General features: G+C 41.8%; 3 protein-coding genes and 1 non-coding gene across 7 annotated transcripts; 1 reads left to right on the top strand and 3 right to left on the bottom strand.

Annotated features, from left to right (window-relative positions):
• Positions 1-6,655: 6,655 nt before the first annotated feature.
• On the bottom strand, positions 6,656-7,751 carry Gm11559 (predicted gene 11559). Its single transcript, NM_001177484.2, has one exon. It carries the CDS (start codon positions 7,698-7,700, stop codon positions 7,125-7,127), a length of 576 nt encoding a protein of 191 aa, NP_001170955.1. The 5' UTR covers positions 7,701-7,751; the 3' UTR covers positions 6,656-7,124.
• Positions 7,752-13,166: 5,415 nt separating this feature from the next.
• Gm11568 (predicted gene 11568) lies at positions 13,167-14,310 on the bottom strand. Of its 4 annotated transcripts, none has more exons than XM_030246112.1 (2): positions 13,877-14,256; positions 13,621-13,846 (listed from the first exon to the last, which is right to left on the bottom strand). In XM_030246112.1, exons 1-2 carry the CDS (start codon positions 14,254-14,256, stop codon positions 13,621-13,623), a joined length of 606 nt encoding a protein of 201 aa, XP_030101972.1. The 4 variants fall into 4 exon arrangements, with proteins under 4 accessions (NP_001191959.1, XP_030101972.1, XP_017170130.1 ...); XM_017314641.2 differs by having other exon boundaries at positions 13,621-13,876; positions 13,928-14,256; XM_017314642.2 differs by having other exon boundaries at positions 13,621-13,906; positions 13,973-14,256.
• Positions 14,311-15,812: 1,502 nt separating this feature from the next.
• On the bottom strand, positions 15,813-15,919 carry Gm26324. The gene has a single exon (XR_003949966.1). It is a non-coding gene; the product is annotated as a U6 spliceosomal RNA (small nuclear RNA).
• A 4,702-nt stretch (positions 15,920-20,621) lies between these two features.
• On the top strand, positions 20,622-21,572 carry Krtap4-16 (keratin associated protein 4-16). The gene has a single exon (NM_001013823.1). The coding sequence runs from the start codon at positions 20,655-20,657 to the stop codon at positions 21,261-21,263; it is 609 nt and encodes a 202-aa protein (NP_001013845.1). The 5' UTR covers positions 20,622-20,654; the 3' UTR covers positions 21,264-21,572.
• Positions 21,573-23,675: the final 2,103 nt, after the last annotated feature.

The raw sequence follows: 23,675 nt of genomic DNA, 5'->3' as shown, positions 1-23,675 counted from the left end.
ACTTGGTTTTTTCACTGTGGGGTTTGCAGAGTTTTTGTTATCTATATCTTTAATATCTCATTTTAATTTTCATCCAAATCCATAAATATTTATAAGTCAGATTTACATATGTCCTTTGGGTCTTTGTGTTTCTCATTTATAAGGTATTATTATCATGTCTTAAGTTTGTTTCTACTGAATTGTCTTTTGAAAAGAAATTCTTCATTGATATTCTTTAAATATTCTAGGCTTATATTATCAATGCCCTTTCCTGCACTGTTGCATGTCTCTCTCTCTCTCAATCTTAGTGTTGCCTGGTCAATCAGTCTCTTCTCTGCTGTTTACAGACCTTTCTATTTCATATTAAGGAAACTGAGCATCCTAAGACTATGTAGATAATTATCCTATATTCAATCCAAGGGTGGCATTCTCTTAACACTTACTTGAAATTTTTTATTTTACCCATATACTTTAAAATAGTTAAAATCACCATATATTCATACACCTATATAGAGTACCTTGAGTACCTTGGTCACACTCACTTCCTGTTTTAGTTAGGTTCCTGTCTTCTATTACTGTGAAGAGGCTCCAGTACCAAGGCAACTCTTACAAAGGAACATTTCATTGGGGCTGGCTTACTGGTTCTGAGGTTCAGTCCATTATCATGGCAGGAAGCATGGCAGTGTCCAGGCAGGCATGATGCCGGAAGAACTGAGAATTCTACATCTCTTTCCGAAGGCAAACAGGAGAAGACTGACTCTTTCTCACAGGATAGAGCTTCAGAGCCCACCTTCACAGTGATGCCCTTTCTCCAACAAGGCCAGACCTCCTAAGAGTGACACTTCCTGTAGGCCAAACATATTAAAACCATCACACTTCCCCTTAACATTCTCTTGTTTGTTCTCCCTCATTTTAGTGATCCCTGACCTCAAGAATAGTGCCCCCTTCCTTCATGCCTTTAAAGTAATCTAGTTCTGCATATGAGAATATCTGTGGTATTTGACTTTCTTGGTTACTTCATTTAGTATTATAATGTCTAGGTCTATTCATTTTCCTGCAGAGGAAGTAATTTAATTCTCCTTTAGGGTTGAATAATATTCCCCAACACTGGTCATTGTGTCTATAGATCACATTTTCTCCCTCCATTATCTGTTGACGGGCTCCTAGGCTGCCCCATGGTTTTACTATCATGGTTGGTGCCACTTGAAACATATTATTCATGTGGAAATAATCATCCCTGGCAAAGTACATCTCTCGGGGATAACTCCTTCGCCAAAGGTGAACTTTGCCAAGTTCAAGATCTAGAAAATACACATCCCTAATTCTTTCTATGCTTTAAGTAAAAATATTTTTAGACTTTATTTACTTGCATTTTGTGTATATGTGTACTTTTCCTGCATGCGTGTCTGTGCACCATTCATGTGCAGTATCTTTGGTGGCCAGAAGAAGGCATTGGATCCCCTGGGACTAGAGTGGATAATTTTGGCTATCTGGAATAGCACCCAATGTTTTTAGCCCATGAATCGTCTCTGCAGTCTCAAATATAATTTTCATGTGTGATAATTTTAAGTCTTTAATTAACTGATATTATATTTTTGTAAATGATGTATGATAGGGATCCACTTTCATAGTTTGAGCTTTATGTATTGAACATTCTCTGAAAAGCTGCAAATATATAGCAGTTTCCATTCAGTCACAATATTACCCAAATATGCTCTTTTTCAGACCAGTATTATCTGAAGTATATTTCCTTTAAAACATTTCAATATGCATAAACTTTAGATTTTTTTGATTTCCTTCATTTAAAATGTGTCACCTAGTTCCCTAATTTAAATCCATATGCAGCTACATCTAATTACTTTTAAAAATCTTATTTCATTCTCCAACTTTTATTTATTTATTTATTTATTTATTTATTTATTTATTTATTTATTTATTTATTTATCTATCTATCTATCTATCTATCTATTATATGTAAGTACACTGTAGCTGTCTTCAGATGCACCAGAAGAGGGCGTCAGATCTCATTACGGGTGGTTGTGAGCCACCATGTGGTTGCTGGGATTTGAACTTCGGACCTTCGGAAGAGCAGTCGGGTGCTCTTACCCACTGAACCATCTCACCAGCCCCCATTCTCCAACTTTTAAATGAGAACACTAGATTCATTATCTTTAAAGATTTTTTTTGTAGCATAAATAGCGAAAGGCTATAGATTTCTCTCAAAATGTCATTTTTATAATATCCTCCTTAATTCTGACATCTAATGTCTTTATTATGATTAAATGTCTCAAATGTTTTAATTTTAATGGAAGGTTTAATAAGACCTCCCATTTTGGTATGTATTCCAAGTCAGTAGTTTTTTTTTCCCCTACGTTGTGTGTTGTCTATAACTTTAATATTCATAACCAATATTTCCTTTTTTTTTGTTCAATGATTTTTTCTAAGAAATGAAGAATTAAGCAACATTGTCATTTTACAACATGAAAATTTATTCTGAAATTAATGGTGCAATCACCATCACTAAGCAATGGCGTTGTGATGTCAGAAGGAAAGGCATGGGTTTCTCAAAGTTAGCGTCCAATTCTTGATGCACTCAGGTTTCTGTGGTGCTTGTGTGAGGTGTGAGGGGCTTTTCAGGTAATGACTTGGAGATTTAGATAGGCTCACTAAGGGGTTAGCGTGCGTGTAAGAGCTGCCAATCAACTTTCAATGCACTACAACCAATAGTTCTGAGTCATGAATGCATGCTGAACAAGCAAGCAAAGAAAGTAAACCTCTATACATATGTAGCCTTATAAATTTTGACAGTCTAGCTTTTATAATTTCAATATGGTCTTCATTTGTATAGAATTATTTTGACATATGCCATTTTAGAAGAGATAAGCATATTATACCATTTTATTCTTAGTTTCTCCATACCATGAGTAACTTCTTGTGAGAAGAATAATCCCTAATATTTGGCAGGTCCCAAACTATGAATGAGTCACCCGTCATTGCAAAGGGGTTTGGCAGATGTGATTAAGAATCCCAACAGGGAATTGTTTTGGACTATGGTAGTGTTCAGTGTAAACACAAAGAAAGATGGAGGCGGGAAACATAGAAATATAGGATCATGGTGCAAGAAGTGTGGGTGACCGTAGAAAATGGAAAATGCCAATCTTTGCTTACAAAAGCAGTACAACCACACCAACACTTGGATTCAAGCTCAACGATACTAACTTTTGATTTCTGACCTCTAGAACTGAAAGATAATAAATTTGTATTGTTTAAGCTTCCAAGTTGGTGGTGACTCATTGCAAGGGTAATAGAAATTGAATATAAATTTCTTTTTTTTATTAGATATTTTCTTTATTTACATTTCAAATGCTATCCCGAAAGTTTCCTATACCCTCACCCTGCCCTGCTCCCCTACCCACCCACTCCCACTTCTTTGCCCTGGCATTCCCCTGTACTGGGGCATATAAAGTTTGCAAGACCAAGAGGCCTCTCTTCCCAATGATGGCTGACTAGGCCATCTTCTACTACATATGCAGCTAGAGACATGAGCTCTGGGGGTACTGGTTAGTTCATATTGTTGTTCCACCTATAGGGTTGCAGACCCCTTCAGCTCCTTGGGTGATTTCTCTAGTTCATTCACTGGGGGCCTTGTGTTCCATCCTATAGATGACTGTGAGCATCCACTTCTGTATTTGCCAGGCACTGGCATAGCCTCACTTGAGACAGCTATATCAGGGTCCTTTTAGCAAAATCTTGCGGGCATATGCAATAGTGTCTGGGTTTGGTGGCTGATTATGGGATGGATCCCCATGTGGGGTAGTCTCTGGATAGTCCATCCTTTCATCTTAGCTCCAAACTTTGTCTCTGTAACTCCTTCCATGGGTGTTTTGTTCCCTGTTCTAAGGAGGAATGAAGAATCCACACTTTGGTCTTCGTTCTTCTTGATTTTCTTGTGTTTTGCAAATTGTATCTTGGGTATTCTAAGTTTCTGGGCAGTAACCACTTATCAGTGAGTGCATATCAAGTGACTTGGGTTACCTCACTAAGGATGATATCCTCCAGATACATCCATTTGCCCAAGAATTTCATAAATTCATTCTTTTTAATAGCTGAGTAGTACTCCATTGTGTAAATGTACCACATTTTCTGTATCCATTCCTCTGTTGAGGGGCATCTGGGTTCTTTCCGCTTCTGGCTATTATAAATAAGGCTGCTATGAACATAGTGGAGCATGTGTCCTTATTACCAGTTGGAACATCTTCTGGGTATATGCCCAGGAGAGGTATTGCTGAATCTTCCGGTAGTACTATGTCCAATTTTCTGAGGAACCGCCAGACTGATTTCCAGAGTGGTTGTACAAGCTTGCAATCCCACCAGTGATGGAGGAGTGTTCCTCCCTCTCCACATCCTCGCCAGCATCTGCTGTCACCTGAATTTTTGATCTTAGCTATTTTGACTGGAGTGAGGTGAAATCTCAAGGTTGTTTTGATTTGCATTTCCCTGATGATTAAGGATGTTGAACATTTTTTCAGGTGCTTCTCAGCCCTTCGGTATTCCTCAGTTGAGAATTCTTTGTTTAGCTCTGTACCCCATTTTTTAATGGGGTTATTTGAATTTCTGGAGTCCAGCTTCCTGAGCTCTTTGTGAATACAAATTTCTAATGTTACTACTATGCCTGAACTCTTATGATGTCCTATAATGACCTTTCTAATGCCTCTCTTATAGTTTATTAAATTAAACTTTCTATGTCATCATAGATTTTGCTAGTTTTTCATAGATATAGGCAAAGTCCAGAAATTCATTTTCTACACTACGTGTTAAAGAGAGAACTCCAGGAAGTCACTACAGTCAATTATTAAATAGTTTACTATAAACTGATTGAAGAAGAATGGACAGCAGAGTAAAGCAAAGTTTGGCTCTTAGATAAAGGAGAGTTGATGTTGTCTATTTAGAAATGTCCAGGCTGATCCATTACTCCTGGAGTTAAGTTTATTGTTCTTTTTGGTAAGACCTACTGTAAAATGTTCACATCAAAGACTACACAATGCTTAGCCATTGACCTCCCTTTTCTGTTTATGTAAACAGAATTGAAATGAAAATAATCTTCTGGGCTAAGATCTCTCTCTCTCTCTCTCTCTCTCTCTCTCTCTCTCTCTCTCTCTCTCTCTCTCTCTCTCTCTCTTTCTCTCTCATAGTTTCAGGAAGTCTGTAGAAGGAATCTCTGGCATGCGTCTGAGAAGACCACGTGTCTGTTACATCTCTTCCCTCTAAGGCATTTACTTCGTTATTTCTTTTCATTATTTCCAGTTGCCTGTAGCAGCATTAGCCATCAGATTACTAAATTCTCCATCATTGATTCTTTTTCTCGGAATGTCTGTTGTTTTCTCTTTCAGCTCCGTGCTCACAACAACCACTGCTCCTAGAAGTCTCCTCCTTCACAGCCCCACCAACCTCAGAACACACATTTTCATTTCACTCAATTGATTGTTCTTTCCCTCCCACAGTTCAGGTAAATTTTTTACCCCTTAGACGGTTCAAAGCTCATGGAGGATCAAAGGCTGGAAGCATCACTAATTTGCTGCTGCTTTGAATCCTGAGATTTGCTACTCTTATATTTCCTCAATGCAGTATTGACCTGGAAACAATTATCACTGCAAGGGTTAGTGAAATTCTATTTCTTAGTGATAAACGCAGCCATATAGGAATAGGGACCAGAAAAACAAGGACATTTCTATGACATCAACAAACATTTGCCAGGGCAACTATTCATATTGAAGTCTCAGGACACTGGCGGGAGCATTTAGATCATTAAATGTATTTGAAGGCGTTCTCCATTTCCCTGGCTGGAGTTCACATCATTTAGTGGAGCTCTTAAAAACACGGCTGCTCTTCAAATGTGGGTGGTGGTGATCAAGGTATGAGTCATGAATCAGGAAGAGCTGTGTTAATGAAGGTGAACTGAAAATGAGAGGAACTAATGATATTGCCAGAGAAGAAGGCAAAGCACACATCTCCTCACTGTTCAGCTTGCAGTGCCATGTTTCCTTAAACTAAAACTGCACCCATGACAGCCCTGCCTTGAGAATCTGACAATCTGGGCCCTTGATTTGATTCCACCTATTCCCCAACTGCCTGCCACAACACAGGTCACTTAACTTGTGTTGTATTTGCTTAAGTGCTATTGCTTGAATCTAAAATGCCCTCTATGGTTTCATGCACTGAGTGCTTGTTCATCAGGTAATGGCACTGTTCTATATACTCAGTAAATCCAAGCAGGAAGGACCTAGTTGGAGGACGTAGGACCCTAGGCTTTGCCTCTGAAGGTTATATTAGGTCACTCAAACTTTCTTGAGCTGGCTTCTGGTCTACATGGTATAAACACCTTTTCAACTGCTCTGGCCACACTGCTATTTCATTCAAGTACTGGAGCCTCCCAGAAAAACCTGTACTGAAAGCATGAGCAAAAAATAGGTCGATCATCCATTAAGTCATTCTTCCATATATTGTAGTCACAGTGATGGAGTTCTACAAACATAACAACTTTGGAAAAACTGTTTGCAACATAAGTGATGTAACATAATTTGAAGAACAAAAAAAAATTAAAAAACCAAAACACAGAATAATATAGTAAAAAATTCCCTGTCTCAAAAAAAAGAAAAAAATTATTAGAAACACCAATGGACAATGCATTTATTTATTTATTTATTTATTTATTTATTTATTTAGCTAAGAAGACAATATAGAGTGGTCATGAAGGAGTTACAAGATGAATCATGAAATCATATAAAAACATTGGAATAAAATTCTAGATATTTTTCACTGTGAGGTTCTAATTAGATGATTATGAGTACTTTTTCTTATTTTTAATTTCTGGGTTAAAAACGCAACTATCTCTTGGTCAAAGCTGAGATCACAAATGCCTGTGAAGATCAGTTGATGTTTAGAAGCAGCCAGAGGAATAAAAAAGATACCAAAGTGGATTTGATGGTAGCCAGTGATCAAGTTGCAAATCTGTTTACAAGAAAATGATGGAGTTTTATGAGACATGTATTACTGTTAAGTACATATTATTAGTAGAGAATTGTGGTAGATTTGATGTATTGTGGTTATCTTGCAGATTTGTTGCTAGTGGGTCTGTGGTAAGTTGATCAACAGCCACAGGGCTCACAGCAGCTGGACCCACAGCCTTGGGACAGGCAGCCAGGCACACAGACGCAGGTGGGCTGGTAGCAAGTCCTGGTGCAGGTCACAGGTCCAGAGCAGGCTGGCTGGCAGCACAGGTTGAGGCAGAAGGGCTGGCAGCAGGGCTTGCAGCAGCTGGACTGACAGCAGCTAGGCCTGCAGCAGGGCTGGCAGCAGCTGGAGATACAGCACCTGGGCTGACAGCAGCTGGGCTGGCAGCAGCTGGGCTGGCAGCAGCTGGGCTGGCAGCAGCTGGACTGACAGCAGCTGGGCTGGCAGCAGGGCTGGCAGCAGCTGGACACACAGCAGCAGGGCTGGCAGCAGGGTGTGCGGCAGCAGCTGCTCACACAGCATGGCTGGAAGCAGGTCCTGCAGCAGGTGGTTTGACAGCAAGGCTGGCAGCAGCTGGAGCCACAGCAGCTGGGCTGGCAGCAGGGCTGGCAACAGCTGGTCACACAGCTTGGTCTCCAGCAGGTGGTCCTGCAGCAGGTGGTCCTGCAGCAGGTGGGCTGGCAGCAAGGGGAGCAGCAGGAGTTGGTCATGGTGTTGGATGTGGAGGGAGGAGTTGTGTTCACAGGAGTTTCTGAGATTCTGACAACTGTTTCAGACCTGGGGCTTTTATACTCTGGACAGGACAGGAATTTTCCTTGTTTGTTTCCAATGGCTTATGGGGAAATGCTCTAAGGAGGAAGTTGTTTAATATATTACAAATCCTCGATAATTTTCTTTAAATAACTAATTGTAGAGTGTTTTTGCATATGCTCATCAGTGTCATTTCTGCTCATGTCATGGCTATGTGACAATTGTTGTGGCCACAGAAAGGAGTTAAATTTTTCCTTCATCTTATACCTTTGGCTCTATGCAGATTAGGGGAGAAGCTAGCATTACTGATATGTTCACAGTGTCACATTCAATCCATGTCTGGGTCCAAGCTTGTTCCGCAGAGAAGCTTGCAAGAGGCAGCAAACATGTATTAGGACAGCTTTATCAAAGGATATGTGGGTAGAGGTGGCTTCCCCAGTCCTTTTCATATGAAAATAAAACCAAGTGTGGGTCAGTAGAATAAGTGGACTCAAGGACCTAGAAAACATCAGGCACTTTAGATCTTCATTTTTTATTTTTATTTTTATTTTTATTTTTATTTTTATTATTTTATTTTTTTTAGCAATAGCACCAGTAAGCAGTGATCATTTACCCCAGTCAGCACATTGTCTTTATGAAATGAGGAAATTAAATTCTGTGAGATGAATCCATATACCTTTACTTAAAAGAAATCAAATCGTAAAATACATTTTCAGAAAAATAATGCACTTTTATACATCGCTTGACTGAATATGATAAAGGCAGAGCGTGTCCATCATTCATGTCAGGAAACCGTGGCCTACCTGGTGTCTGTCATCAAGGCAGTACCACTGCTCTTCTCCTTAAGGCAGCTCGTATGTGTGTCAGAGTTGGTCAACTTTTGATCTCTCTTAAACGTGAAATCATGTAGCATGTATTATTTGTTGTCTTTTGCTCACATTTGTTTGTGATTTATAGACTCATTGTCTCTGGTGATCTTTGGTGGGATCAAGCTTTACTAATGCTTTCTATTGCTGATGGACATATTTCCATCATTTCAGCTAGTGTGAATCCTGTATGTACCCACATCTTCTAGTGAGTAGTTTTCATATATCTTTGGAGTGAAATTTCAGAACTACCCATTGTGTTTGAACAACATTAGTAGGTTGTTTTTTTTCAATGTTTAAAAAAGTTACGGGATCGATCTCCAGAGCTTATTTGTAACACCCCCATCCTGTCACCAAAGTTTAAGGAACATACAGGGAAGGAGGACGGGGAGGAGGCATGAACTTGGTGTGACTATAAACATCTGAACTCATACCAGCTGTGGCTACCTGCACATGACCAGCATGACATCAAAGAAGCCAGAATTCCATCACAAATTTGGAGGGGCTTCCTGCATCTCAACTCTTCCTGATGAACTACTGGCAGTTGATAGCTGCTGGTGTGTGTGTAGGGAGATCATTTCATTCTGGATGTATGGCCACTGAGAGATTTCCCATGACCCAGTGGATGGGTCCAAATACATGTGCATATGATAAGCTCTAACTGGGCTTAGTGGGTTATCAGCAATACAAATTTTTAAAAGTAAAAAGACAATTTTTTCAACTATGGACTTGGCTTCAGCACCATCTTATAAAATAGAAATGCGATTTATGTAATTATCCCACTGCACTGTTCATTGAATAATATATTCATTACAGTTGCATTTGTTTTTCTGAAAAACAGTCTGAATGGATTGAATACATTGGTAGTGAAGCCACTGATAGAGGTCTGACTACATGAAGTGAACATTATGTGTTGAGAACGGTCTAAAGATGCTCAGTAGTGCCAAAGAACAAGGACTCAAACACACGGTGCCATGTTCTGGGTCTTGACCTGGCTGGGGTGACAGGGAATGAAGGAAGAAGAGAAACATGCAGTGATGATGGGATCCAGTGGCCTGTGCTTGCTCTGATGGAAGGGACCAACTACACGACAACTCAGAGCCTCGTCATGTTTATTAGGTACAGCATGGAGGGAGCCTGAGCCCTGGGCAGAGGGGCAGGGAGGGCTTTGCCTGTTGAGGTTTGGTCTTGCTGTCTATTGTAATACTAAGTGAGGGCCCCCAAGACCTGGAGTCTGCATGTAGACCCAAGTGACCCTGCCCCCAAGGTATCTCTGATTGGTAAATAAAGATGTCAACAGCTAATAGCTGGGCAGAAGAGATATAGGTGGGGTTTAGGTTTCCTGGGTTTGGGGTCAGAGGAAAACCAGGAGAAGAAGGTAGAGAGAGAAAGAAGCCACTATGGGTTAGGTTAGTCCTGAACATGTAGATCCATTAAAATGGATACAAAGGCCTCAATTTAGTCTTCATATGTGCACTTTGCTGTTCTATTCTGATTGACCATTTCTTTATATTTTTTATTATATATGTTTATTTCTGTTTCTTTTCTTTTCTTTTAATTAGGTATTTTCCTCGTTTACATTTTCAATGCTATCCCAAAGGTCCCCCATACCCACCCCCCCCCAATCCCCTACCCACCCACTCCCCCTTTTTGGCCCTGGCGTTCCCCTGTACTGGGGCATATAAAGTTTGCAAGTCCAATGGGCCTCTCTTTGCAGTGATGGCCGACTAGGCCATTTTTTGATACATATGCAGCTAAAGACAAGAGCTCCCGGGTACTGGTTAGTTCATATTGTTATTCCACCTATAGGGATGCAGTTCCCTTTAGCTCCTTGGGTAATTTCTCTAGCTCCTCCATAAACACCACATAGTTTATAACGTGTGTTTTTCAGGTTTCTGTTATTGTCTCTGATGATTATAAAATCTACATGTTAGCAGTCAAATAGGCTGCTTTTCTTCGAGATGAAATCTTGTCCTTCCTCATTGTATGAGCCAGAGGGGTCAAGGACACCACAAGACAACGCACAGAATCAACTAACTTGGGCCTGTAGGGGCTCACAGAGACTGATCCACCAATGAGGGAGCATGCATGGAAACTGACCTAGGCCTTCTGCACATATGTAACAGTTGTGTAGCTTGGTCTTCATGTGGGACTCCTAGCAGTGGAAGCAGGGACTGTCTCTGCCTCTGTTGGCTGCTATTGGGACCTTTCCCCCCTATTTAGCTGCTTTGCACCTTGTCTTATTTGTTGATATCCATGGGAGGCCTCCCCTTTTTTGAAGAGAAAGAAAGGAGGGGCAGATTTGGGGGAGGCAAGGTGGGATTGAAGGACTGAGAGGAAGTGGGGAGGGAAAACAGTGGTTTGGATGTTAAATAATTAATTAAAAAGTCTTTCCTCAAGACATAAGAGATGTTTGTCTATATTTCTTATAAGTTTTACGGGTTGTTTGTTTGCTTTCTGAGACAGGGTTTCTCTGTGTAGCTAGCCTTGGCTGTCCTGCCACCCTGGCTGTGTAGACCAGGCTGGTCTTGAACTCAGAGATCCACCTGCCTCTTCCTCCTGAATGTTGGAAATAAAGACCTGTGCCACCACCATCTGGGTGAGTTTCAAGGTTTTTTTCAAAAGTCAATTTTAAGTCTTTATCCACCTGGGTTATATTTTTGTAGATTATGTGCAATAAAGACTACTCTAAGTACTTTCTATCACAACCTACAGAACATTCTCTGGAAATCCATAGGTTACTGGCCTTTTTAATTTAGAATATTAAATATTTTACTTTTTTTTTTCTCACCAGTGTTATCACAAATTAACTTTCCCCCAGATGGCTATTTGTACTGGTAACTATAAGAAGGAGGGCATAAATTATGCAATTTCTAAAAGATCAACCATTTCTAGATGACCTTCTCACATCGAAATCCTGAGAAGGCTCAGCAGGAAGAGGTGCCTGCTCCAAGCCTGATTTTGAACCCTAGGAAACACAAGATGGAAGGAGAAAAACAACTCTCACAACTTGTCCTCTGATCCCTCCCTCCCCCTCCCCCCTCCCCCCACACACTGTGAAAAAGCTTTTAAAAGCCCAAGACAGTAGCAAGTACACTGTGTCTAAAAAATACTTAAAAGTCATCACCAATAGCTTTTTTAGTCAAGGGAATAAACGGTTTACACAGCTTTCTAGGCTTCTAAAACTAGCTCTTTTGCTCAGTGGTTACTGGTTACTGTTGGGGTGAATTGAGGGAGGTTTTGTTAAGAAAAGATAATGCATCCAGGCAGAGAAGGAACCCCAGATGACCACTAGTCCTCCACCAGGGGACCCAGATAGGGAGCTAGGCTGAGCTAACCATCAGTCCTGCTATACAGGCCTGAGTGGGCAGACCATGCCTGAGATGGCTTCTGCCCAGTGTCACATTGCATGGGTGGGACATAGCATTCCTGAGACCACACCTGAGCTGATCCCAGATACCCAGAGATCCCAGGCACCACAAAGAGGAGCAAGTACATGGTAGAGAAATGGAAGAGAAAGAGAAACAGAAGGATGTGGACACAATGAAGAGTCATAAGAGTGAGAGAACTGACCTGTCCCACATTGGGTACAATACTCTGGAGAGCAGGCTCTGTACTTCACCTGGGTAGCATGGGTTTGGAGGAGCCAGCCCAGAGGACATGAGAGTGGGAGAGTTAGCTGTGCCCTTCACTGGCTGCAGCAGTGGATCAGCTAACTGGGGTAGGGCTGGAGAGCTCACCCCAGTGATCTGGGTATGGGAGAGCTGGTGGTCTGAACATTTCAGACACTTCTCAGGCCCAGATTCAGGCCTTTGAGTTGACCCATCCCAACATCTACCCCATCAACGAACTCCTGGAGCACTTGAAGTTGGCCAGTCCTACAGATCCAAAATTACAGGATCTCCATCATACGGGACAATAAGAGGGTATCTAAGAAGAGTCATCTCAGTGAGGGTTCAGTATTGATAGTGTAGTGGGAGCCAGAAGCCTCAAGCCAGACCAAAGACTCATTGCAATGAACATTGCAAGCAAAGGGGTGTGGGCAAAAGTATACTGTGGGACACACTGTGAAACTCTACAGCTTCCACAAGAAGATTTTTTTCTTTTGTGGGGGAGGATGCAAGGGTGGAGAGAGGGTGCAAAGGCACAAGGAGATGAGTGGGATTGGAATGCATAATGTAAAATTCACAAAGAACCAATAAAAAATATATATATGCACACACACATATACATACACACACAGTGTGTGTATGTGTGTGTGTGTGTGTGTGTGTGTGTGTGTGTGTGTGTGTGTGTGTGTGTAAATGACAGAGAGAACTGTGAGTCATGAGATGCACAGGTTCCCAGTGCTCAGTGCTCCAATGCTGTGTTTCATTAAGCCATGCAGATTATCACACCAAATCTGCAGCCAGGAAGTCCAGCTCTCTGGATGATGCTTTCTATCTTTAGCTACGTCCCATATTTTGTCTTTGCCCAAGTCAGAGACTATGATGTGGCTCAGAGGAGATGGCATAATATGGCAAGCAACACACAGAAACACAACACAGCACAATTCAGAAGACAATTGAGTGAAGACTTTATTAGTAAACCCTTGTCGGATAGGAAGACAATGCTACGATTTTACAAATGAGTTACACCATGAGTCATGGTAATTCTAAACACATGGAAATGAAAGGATGACTAATACTGGAAATAGCTGAGTGCTTTCTTTCTTTTGATTTTATAAATGCTTCTGTATGTTGAAAATGAAATAAGCAATTTTTCCAAGGCTGAGACTGCTCATCCAGGTCAATGAAGGATAGCTTTGACTAAGAACCAGAGGAATGAGGAGAAAAGCACTAGATAAAGCTGTACTTATAAGCAAACACATGAATCTGCTAACGAGGTGACTGGCGGTTAGACAGTGTAAGGATCTTTTCAGAGAAATAGCACAGAGTTTGTTTTTTTGTGTCTATCAGGTAGGTTTGATAGTGGAAGGCTAGTTTATGTAGATAGTGGGTCCATGGTAAGTTAATCAACAGCCACAGGGCTCACAGCAGCTGGACCCACAGCCTTGGGACAGGCAGCCAGGCACACAGACGCAGGTGGGCTGGTAGCAAGTCCTGGTGCAGGTCACAGGTCCAGAGCAGGCTGGCTGGCAGCACAGATTGAGGCAGAAAGGCTGGCAGCAGGGCTTGCAGCAGCTGGACTGACAGCAGCTAGGCCTGCAGCAGGGCTGGCAGCAGCTGGAGATACAGCACCTGGGCTGACAGCAGCTGGAGATACAGCACCTGGGCTGACAGCAGCTGGACTGACAGCAGCTGGGCTGGCAGCAGCTGGACTGACAGCAGCTGGGCTGGCAGCAGCTGGGCTGGCAGCAGCTGGACTGACAACAGCTGGGCTGGCAGCAGGGCTGGCAGCAGCTGGACACACAGCAGCAGGGCTGGCAGCAGGGTGTGCGGCAGCAGCTGCTCACACAGCATGGCTGGAAGCAGGTCCTGCAGCAGGTGGTTTGACAGCAAGGCTGGCAGCAGCTGGAGCCACAGCAGCTGGGCTGGCAGCAGGGCTGGCAACAGCTGGTCACACAGCTTGGTCTCCAGCAGGTGGTCCTGCAGCAGGTGGTCCTGCAGCAGGTGGGCTGGCAGCAAGGGGAGCAGCAGGAGTTGGTCATGGTGTTGGATGTGGAGGGAGGAGTTCTGTTCACAGGTAAGTTTCCTAAAAATCTATTTTTTTCTTCGCTATTGTGCCTTTTATATATGATGCCCCAAAGTTTGGGCCAATGAGCAGAACTTGTGTGTGTGTCATTGTTTATGCTAATCTTCCCACTTCAAGGAAGATGTTGCTCCTTAAGCAATTTGAAATTTCCCTTAGTAATAGATGTTTACTTTCCTAATTGGTAAATAAACAATTAAAATATTTTCCTGAAATGAGAAACCAACCGCCACTCACTGCATCAGCTTTAACACTAAGGGATTTTTGTTTGTTTGTTTTGTGTTTTTTTTTTTTACAGTGTGGACAAAGGTTTTAATATTAATTATTTAGTTTGATGTTTTAAACTTTCAGTGTTTGCCACAAAAGAAATTAGGTGCACACATTTCAGTGTTTTTTGTTTGTTTGTTTGTTTTGTTTTGTTTTTTTTTTTAATGAAACACATTGGAAGTGGACACTTGGTCTTGGCTGTTCCTAGTAATACTCCTGTCTCAGTTTTGTGTACTATAAATGATATTCCTGTGCAGGATTGCATTAAGACCGAATAGTTCCTAAACAGTGCCACTAAGTGACCATACAAAGTGTTCATGCAGAAAATGGTCTTCAGAGTGCAATGGTCTTCAGAGTGCGTCTCTCTGAAGCCAGAGATGCCCCCTCAGTGCTACTTCAGTGTGAGGCAGATCATGGATATTGTTCCACTTCAGTGTGAAGTCCATCACTAGGATTTCTTTTTTTTTTTTTGACTGTATTATTTTTGTTTATTTGGGAGATGGAGAGTAAACATTTGTTTATTTTTTTACTCACATTTTTAAGTTTTTGGAGAATTTTTACATATAAGTAGTATAATTTCATTATTTCAACCCTTCCCTCGCCTCTCTCTAACTGGTCCTGTGTTCCATTTTTCCAGTCAAACTCTTTACCTCATCTCCTTCAAGTAAATGTATTTTTTATATACTCCAAGTTAAGTATACTTATATGCTTCTTCAAGCAAATATATACAATGTATATGTATATGTATACACGCCTATCACTGGTAGAGTCCGTTCAGTGTTTCGTGGATGCATTTGCATTTAGGGCTGACCACCTGAGATTGAATAACCTATCAGAGAGCTGCTCTCATCAGTCACTGCCTGTCTCTCTTCTTCTAGGGGTGTGGCCTTGTGAGAGTTCCCCCATCCACATTGGCCTGTCGGCTGGTGGTGTCACTGTATTAGTCTGTTTAGGCAGCCATATTGTTGAGATTCCATGGGCGTGGCTCCCCACCCCCACCCACCCCTACCCCTACCCCCATATGTAGAAGACACTATCTCACAGCAGGCATCATGGTCCTCTGGCTCTTAAAATATTTCCACTTCCCTTTTTTTTTCCATTTTTTATTAGGTATTTAGCTCATTTACATTTCCAATGCTATACCAAAAGTCCCCCATACCCACCCACCCCCACTCCCCTACCCACCCACTCCTCCTTTTTGGCCCTGGCATTCCCCTGTACTGGGGCATATAAAGTTTGCAAGTCCAAAAAAATATGGAATGCTTCACGAATTTGCGTGTCATCCTTGCGCAGGGGCCATGCTAATCTTCTCTGTATCGTTCCAATTTTAGTATATGTGCTGCCGAAGCGAGCACCATCACTAGGATTTCATTAGCAATTTTATTGTGTGGCTTTTCAAAAGGAAAAAAAAATGCGTTGATTTCTTCCATAGTTCTCAGTTCCTAGCAGAGACGAACTTTTAGAACTATATAAGTCAGAAACGTTTCCAAAAACCGAATACTCATTAGAAGACGATACCTGTCAATGCAATCGTAATAAACACCCAAGTTCTTTGTTCTATTACCAGGACGTACTCGAAACTATATAAGATGGCTTACCTCTTTCCATAACTGACTCAATTGATGTTTTATAACTTACAATTTCTGACTTAGATGACTGCTCAGACAACCATTGTTTTATGATTGCTTGCCCTCAGTTTAATCCAACCACCACAAATTCTTCCGATTTGCTTTCCAATAGTGATTTGACAAGTGGCAAGGAGTCTACACAGCGGGGAAGTGAGGTAGCTGTATACCTGTAAATTATTGAGAAGGTAAAGACAATCCACCATGATCTACCCAGACAAGGAACGGAGTAGCTACCCCCAGCAGCTCAGAGCTTCTCTTGATCTCAGCCCAGCCCCATTCATAGCTGTTCAAAGGGCACAGTGCAAGGCCTGCTGGAGTAGCTACCCTATCTTCATTCTTAGAATCTTTCACAACTTCATACATCTATAATGTACTTTGGTGATATTTGTTTTCTCTTTATCCCTTTCCATTCTCACCAACCCCTTTACTCTTCTCACTATGTCCCCTCCTACTCCTACGTCTGTTTTGTGAGATACTTCATCTAATTATGTCTGCTTGTATGTGCAGGGGTGGGACTAAGTACAAGAGCAACTTAACAGTGACCACACCACTACTCCTCTCACCAACCATTACCTGTGGATACCTCTTCAGGGAGGGGCTGGCTCTCATAGACTTTCCCCAGCCATTGATACAGTTTTGTGCAGGTAATCATGGGTCCTGCAAATTCATGAGTGTGACACCATGTCATACCCAGAAGGTCTTGTGTTTCACTACGTGTTTCCGCATCCTCCTCATCCTTCAGTACTGGTATTCTTACCATCTCCTATTCTGCAAAGCTTTCTGAGCCTGGGTGGAGTGTGGGGTGGGGTGGGCCAGGTGATATAATATCTTATTTAAGGCTGAGATCTCAATTGACACATATTTTAACTCATGATTCATTGTGAGTCTCTGTATTTACTACAACATACTGCAAACAACAACAACAACAACAAACCCTTCTTGGACCATGAATGACCACCTGGTTAAATATATAATGCATATGTGACTGTACATGGGATAGTTGTATCATGTTAGGTGCAATTATGACCTGCTTATTGCTTTCGTATGAAAATTAAGCATGACATAAAGAGATATGATTGTGCATCAAATGAACAAGGACTGGACTTGTGAGGGCTATTCTTGGTTGTCAATTTGACTGTATCTGGAATTAACTAAAGACCAAGGCAAACCTGGGTGGAATTCTTTTCTTAAGTAATTTGGAGTAGGAAACCACTTCTAATATGGATCTTTGAGGTAGAAAAATAAGCCTTTCGTACAGATGTTTTGAGGTGGGGATATCCACCTTTAATCTAGACCACACTTGTCCTATACGAAGGACCGAAGACAGAAGCTTGCTCTCTGCCAGCTTGCTCTCACTCTTGCTAGCAAGAAAGTCTGTCTCTTCACTGGCATTAAAGCTTGGTTATTTAGTATTCTGGCATAAACTAAAGACAAGTGAAGACGTCCAGCATCATAGAGTAAAGAAATACTGGATTTTTGGACCTTCTGTTCATAAATGGCAGTTGTAGGATTAGCTGGACCAAGGTTTTAGGCTGGTCAATGAACAATGAAGAGTAAATTCAGGCTGAAGCTGAGCACCTCTCTCAGCAGTCTTTCAGATACTGTAGAGAGAAGTTGAAAGAACATGTCAATGATAGAATGCTGATCTCAGCAAAGCTTAGGGAGCAGGGTTGCTATGGGAACATAAATGCTTCACATCAATTGAAGACATCAGACAGCAGGAAGGTTGGCAGTGGCTGCACAGCCAGCAAGAGCCAGCAAGAGGGCAGCATAGAGTGTGCTGCAGCCACTGGCCACACAGGCTGGTCTCCAATGCGTGGTCCTGCAGTAGTTGGTTGGGCTGTCAGTAAGAAGAGAAACATGGTGTGGGTCCTGGTGACTTGCGGTGGGGCGGGGTAGGGCTTCTGAGGGGAGACAAGTTTCTCATTGCCAGTGATTGTCTCTATCATATCTTTCATGTACTCTTTTCCAGCATAGAAGGACAGTTTAAGGTTTATTAGCTTTAAAAGTTACACTAACTGGAGTCTGTAATAGGACTGACAGACTAAAAACCGATGTGGAAAAGAAGAAAAATGAATGCTTTTACTCTAAATGTTAAGTTTGAAGCAATGTACCTTTCACCAGTCTTATTTCTTTGTAATTTTCAACTTTACCATATTGATTTTTTATATCAATATAATTTTGCTATTATATACCGAGGTCTGACTTTTGTATCTGATGTATCCATGTTTTCAAAGTTTTGTTGTTGTTGTTTTTTTTTTTTTAGATTTGTTTATTTATTTTATGTATGTGAGCACAGTATCACTCTCTTCAGGCGCACCAGAAGAGGGCATTGGATCCCACTACAGATGGCTGTGAGCCACCATGAGGTTGCTGGGAATTGATCTCAGGACCTCCAGAAGAGCAGAGAGTGCTCTTACCTGCTGAGCCATTTCTCCAGCCCCGTTGTAACCGTGTTTACATCTACTTTAAATATCATGCAGACTGGAGAGGTTGGGTTTCCCGGTCTCAGGAACAGAGAGTTAAGTGGTTGGAGTAAAAGGAAGAACCCATCCTATGCTCAGTACAGCAATGAGGCATCAAAAAAAGGACCAGAGGTGCTGGATGAAGTGCTGCTGCAATTTAAAAGGGCCTCCAACTTCTTGAGATGAAGAGCTTATTCAATGGACATCATGCAAGAATCCCTTTCTTAAAAGTCAAATATAATTGCATAGGCAGCGTGTCGAGACCAGAATGTCTGGAAAGGTCATAGTTATAGAACAATTACAAACACCACAGTGCTAACTCAGCTGCAGGATGCTAACTTCTACACCGGACAATCTTATGTCCACTCAAGACACCATGGTCACCTCTTATGGTTTCACCTACTTTGACCAGGACTCTCTGTGGCCAAAGCCTCTACTGAGAATTCTGTGTCACTCCTGATGTTGGCAGAACATGTGTTGTTAGACTGCTTGCTGTCACTCAGTTTCTCATTGTTGCTGTCCATCAGTCCTGGGGAACTACCATGTTGCCAGGGTGCCACCCTTTTCATGGTTTTGTCATTACCCCTGCACTTGTACTAAGCCAGCACTATATCTGTCACTCAACTGGTGATGCCACCAAGAAGCTCTTTTATTTTATACTGTTTTGGTTCTTTGAGACAGGGTCTCATATCCTAGGCTAGACTTATTTAGCTTATATGGCCTTGAACTCCAGATCTTCCTGCCTCTGCTTTCTAAGTGATAACATGGGAATATGCCACTCTATTTGATCTAAGAATTAATTTTTGCAAGCAACTATTTAAACTATAAAACACATAAGCAGTGAATTCCATGTCTGTTACTGTGCATTCTGACATGACCAAATGTTCCATGTGACTTTATTGACCAAGTTCATAATATTACCATCCTAGGCATGCCTTGGACATTTTAAAGAATCATACGTGATAGAGTGACTATGTCCCAATAAATACCTACTCTCTTAATATAATAAATATTTGTGGCCATTAAGCATGTCTGATTACCAATTAATTTGGAGAAAAGTTTGGGTCACTGTCACATGAACAGAAAATACCTTAAGGACTGAATGGAGAAAGTAGGGACCCGGGACAGCCAATGACTTGAATACAATGTGCATAAAAGGTTCATTTTTATTATTGCAGCTCCTTAGTAATAATACAATGTATGATATAATACAATATAATAGTACAAACAATAATATAATACAAACAACACAACACAATAATACAGAGTTATGAGTTTACAGTTCAGCAGAGAAGCCTGCTTCACAGCCCAGCATATCAAAAACACAACAATGTTATTTGTCTCAGAAAAACTGAGGTACATAAACATCATTTACCCTAACTATTCTCTAGAAATTGAGCAAAGTCACGGGCATTCCTGTGTCCCTTCCTATACTGTTGCCATTCCAAATTCCCTTCTTGAGAAATAAGAACATGGGATGGTCCTCATGCCCATGTCACAAATTCATTCTCCCCACATAATCTGAATTCAAACTTTCTTCTAGTACTTTAAAAGTTTCTTTGTCAAAGTGTCTTTAGATACAAGAGGCACAGACCCATCGCAGGTTAGTATGAATCTTCATGGTAACAAATGAGATGCTGGATTTAGTTTGCTATGTCATCTTATGACTATCAGATGAGTCAGAATAGAAGAAACCTTTGAAATTTGATGATACACATAAGGAAACAAAAGAGGTGACTCAAGAGAAAAGACTGGATTTGATAAACCCTGACCCCTGAGAAAGAAAAAAAAATGCATTCCATCTAACACTTACATGGAGTCTGCCATAATTAGCCACTTTAGTAACTGTTTATCTATTAAGAGAAACAAAAACAAGGAAATGACCCTTACCCTGGTAACAGTATCAGGGTATAAAAGAGAGCAGAGAATAAGGAGACTCACATATTTGAGAAACTCACTCTCTTGGAAATCTACTCAGAACCTCCATCTCTGACATCATGGTCAACTCCTGTTGTGGCTCTGTCTGCTCTGAGCAGGGCTGTGATCAAAGTCCCTGCCAGGAGAGCTGCGGCCAGCCCAGCTGCAGTCAGCCCAGCTGCAGCCAGCCAAGCTGCTGCCAGACTACCTGCTGCAGGACTACCTGCTGCCGCCCCAGCTGCTGTGTGTCCAGCTGCTGCAGGCCCACCTGCCAGACCACCTGCTGCCGCCCAGTCTGCTGCCAGACCACCTGCCGCCCCAGCTGTGGAGTGTCCAGCTGCTGCCGCCCAGTCTGCTGCCAGACCACCTGCCGCCCCAGCTGTGGAGTGCCCAGCTGCTGCCGCCCAGTCTGCTGCCAGACCACCTGCCGCCCCAGCTGTGGAGTGTCCAGCTGCTGCCGCCCAGTCTGCTGCCAAACCACCTGCCGCCCCAGCTGTGGAGTGTCCAGCTGTTGCCGCCCAGTCTGCTGCCAGACCACCTGCCGCCCCAGCTGTGGAGTGTCCAGCTGCTGCCGCCCAGTCTGCTGCCAGACCACTTGCCGCCCCAGCTGCGGAGTGTCCAGCTGCTGCCGCCCAGTCTGCTGTCAGACCACTTGCTGCCGTACAACTTGCTGTGGCCCCTCTTGCTAAATTTCCTCTCTAACTACCAATCCCGAGGCAGCCATAATCACAATGCTCTAACCTTCTCATCCATGTTAACTTTTTCCTGTACTAAATGCCTCCTACCTTTGTTGTCCTGACACCAGTAAGAAACTGCCAAAAGAGAGTGCTACATTACGTACCGCTCATATTTCCCAAAGATCTCACCTCTACATGTCTGTCTCAGCTACATGGTATAGCTGATCATATCTCTCAAGTCTCTACTACCATCCTTCCCTTGGCCTTTACCATTCTGTGTTAACTATTCTTCAATAAATATTGCCTTATTTCAGAAGTATATATTTATATGTGTACATATCTTTCTTCATTTATTTTAAGAGAGTTTATTTTCTAGTACTATTACTTCTAAGGTGAAAATGTGTTGCTGTGACCAGGAAGGAAACTTGCTTTGCTACTACGTTAGAGGTATTCATAGTCCCACATTTATTGCAGGATTATTCACGATGGCTGGGAAGCAGAATTAGCCTGTGCCTATCAACTGATGCGTGGTCAATAAAACACCTTATACATAATGGAATGCTGTTTACCCATAAAGTGGGTGGAGTCTTATAATTTGTGACAACATAGAATTGAATAGAATTGGAAGACGTTATGAAGTAAAATCAGCTTGATCCAGAAAGAAAATGCACGTGTTATCACTCAAAGATGGAATCTAAAAGAAATCATCTCATAGAAGCAGAGAGTAGAAAAGTGGCTCTGAGGTGCTGGGGAGAATAGAGAGACAAAAGTGAAGAATGTCTGGTTAACATGCTATAAACAACCAGATAAAAGAGTTCTAGGGCTCGAGAGATGGCCTCAGTGGCTAGGAGCTCTGGTTGCTCTTTAGAGGACCTCGGTTTAATTCCCAGTAGCCATGTGACAGCTCACAGCAGGAGATCCAACACCCTAGTGTGGCCTCCTTCTTAGGCACCAGGCAAGCACATGGTATACTGACAAACATGCAGGCAAAACACCACATATATTAAGTAAGTAAGTGAGTAAGTAAGTAAGTAAATAAATAAAACTTTAAAAACTAAATAGTTCTAGTGTCCAATTGCATAGGAAAGTTTCTATAGATGATTAATATTTTACATTTCAAAAATACCTGGAACAAAGGATATAGGATGTTTTCACCAAAGGGAAATCATATGTATTTGAAGATGTAAACATATTAACTCAGATTTAAACAGTGTATCACGCATACATGTATAAAACATCACACAGTACCCCATAAATATATACAGTTTTATACATCAATTCAAACAGAAAAAAAGTGATTTTGCACATAAAATCTCTTATCCATATGGTAAAAAGGACTATATTTCAAAATAACATGACCTATCTCGTTTCATTAACAATGATTTTCCTTTCAATTCATAAAATGATAGGGAGGCTCACAGGGCCACTGAACTCTGAGGATAATAAAACACCTGAAGATCAGTAGCTTCCTATAAAGAACTCACAGTCTAGTTCTCAAAATAAGGGCTTAGGAATAAAAGGCACAACCCAAGCAGATGGGATGCAGTGGAGAAAACTTCTGTTCTGGAGAAGGGTAATGTGGAAGGATTTTAAAATGTTTATAAATACAAGTGAGTTAAAGGCTAGTAAATGCTAGGGAAGTATGCAAGCCACAGACACACAGAATCAAAAGAGAAAGAGAAAAAGCAGGAGGGGGAAGAGGAGGAAGAGGAGGAAGGGGAGGAAGAAGAGGAAGAAGAGGAAGAGGAGGAGGAGGAGGAGGAGGAGGAGGAGGAGGAGGAGGAGGAGGAGAGGGGGTAGGGTGGTGGTGGCTGCAGCCAAGGATTGTTTAAATTCTTACTATGAAAGGAGAAAAATGAGCGAAGAGATCAGCAGTCCTGGGGCAAGTATGACAAAAAAAAAAAAAAAAAAAAAAAAAAAAAGAGGACTGTGCTGCCGACTCCCCAGTCACCCTCACAGTAATGACACTGGGTTAAATGAGTCATGAGCAGACAAGGATGCTTTCTGTTAGCGGTGGGCTGTGTGGATAACTCCAGAAGGGACTTGAGGGAAGAGTTTAAATAGCAGACAAGGAAAAAGTTGCACAAAAGAGGCCAGCAAGATGGCTCTAAGGGCAAAGGTGCTTGCTGCCAAAACAGGGACCCATGTGGTAGAAGGGAGGAAGTAGGGAACTGACTCCTACAAGTTGTCCTCTGACCTCCACACACATGCAATGGCATGTTTGTGTACTCCCTACACAAACACTCATACACACAAATAAATAAAATGTAATCAAACACAATTTGAAAGTTGCAAGAAAGAAGGACTTCGATTGTGTTTCAAAGTTGTGTTCCAAGTGTGTACTTTTGGGATATTCTTAGATCCTGCAAAATCCATTAAAGCTCTGGTGGGATTGATCCTATCTCAGGGAACAACCAAAATGCC

Source organism: Mus musculus, chromosome 11, assembly GCF_000001635.26.
Source record: "Mus musculus strain C57BL/6J chromosome 11, GRCm38.p6 C57BL/6J".
In the NCBI taxonomy this organism is placed as follows: domain Eukaryota; kingdom Metazoa; phylum Chordata; class Mammalia; order Rodentia; family Muridae; genus Mus; species Mus musculus.
The sequence above is the reverse complement of the archived record's forward strand: the minus strand, read 5'-3'. Positions and strand labels throughout refer to the sequence as shown.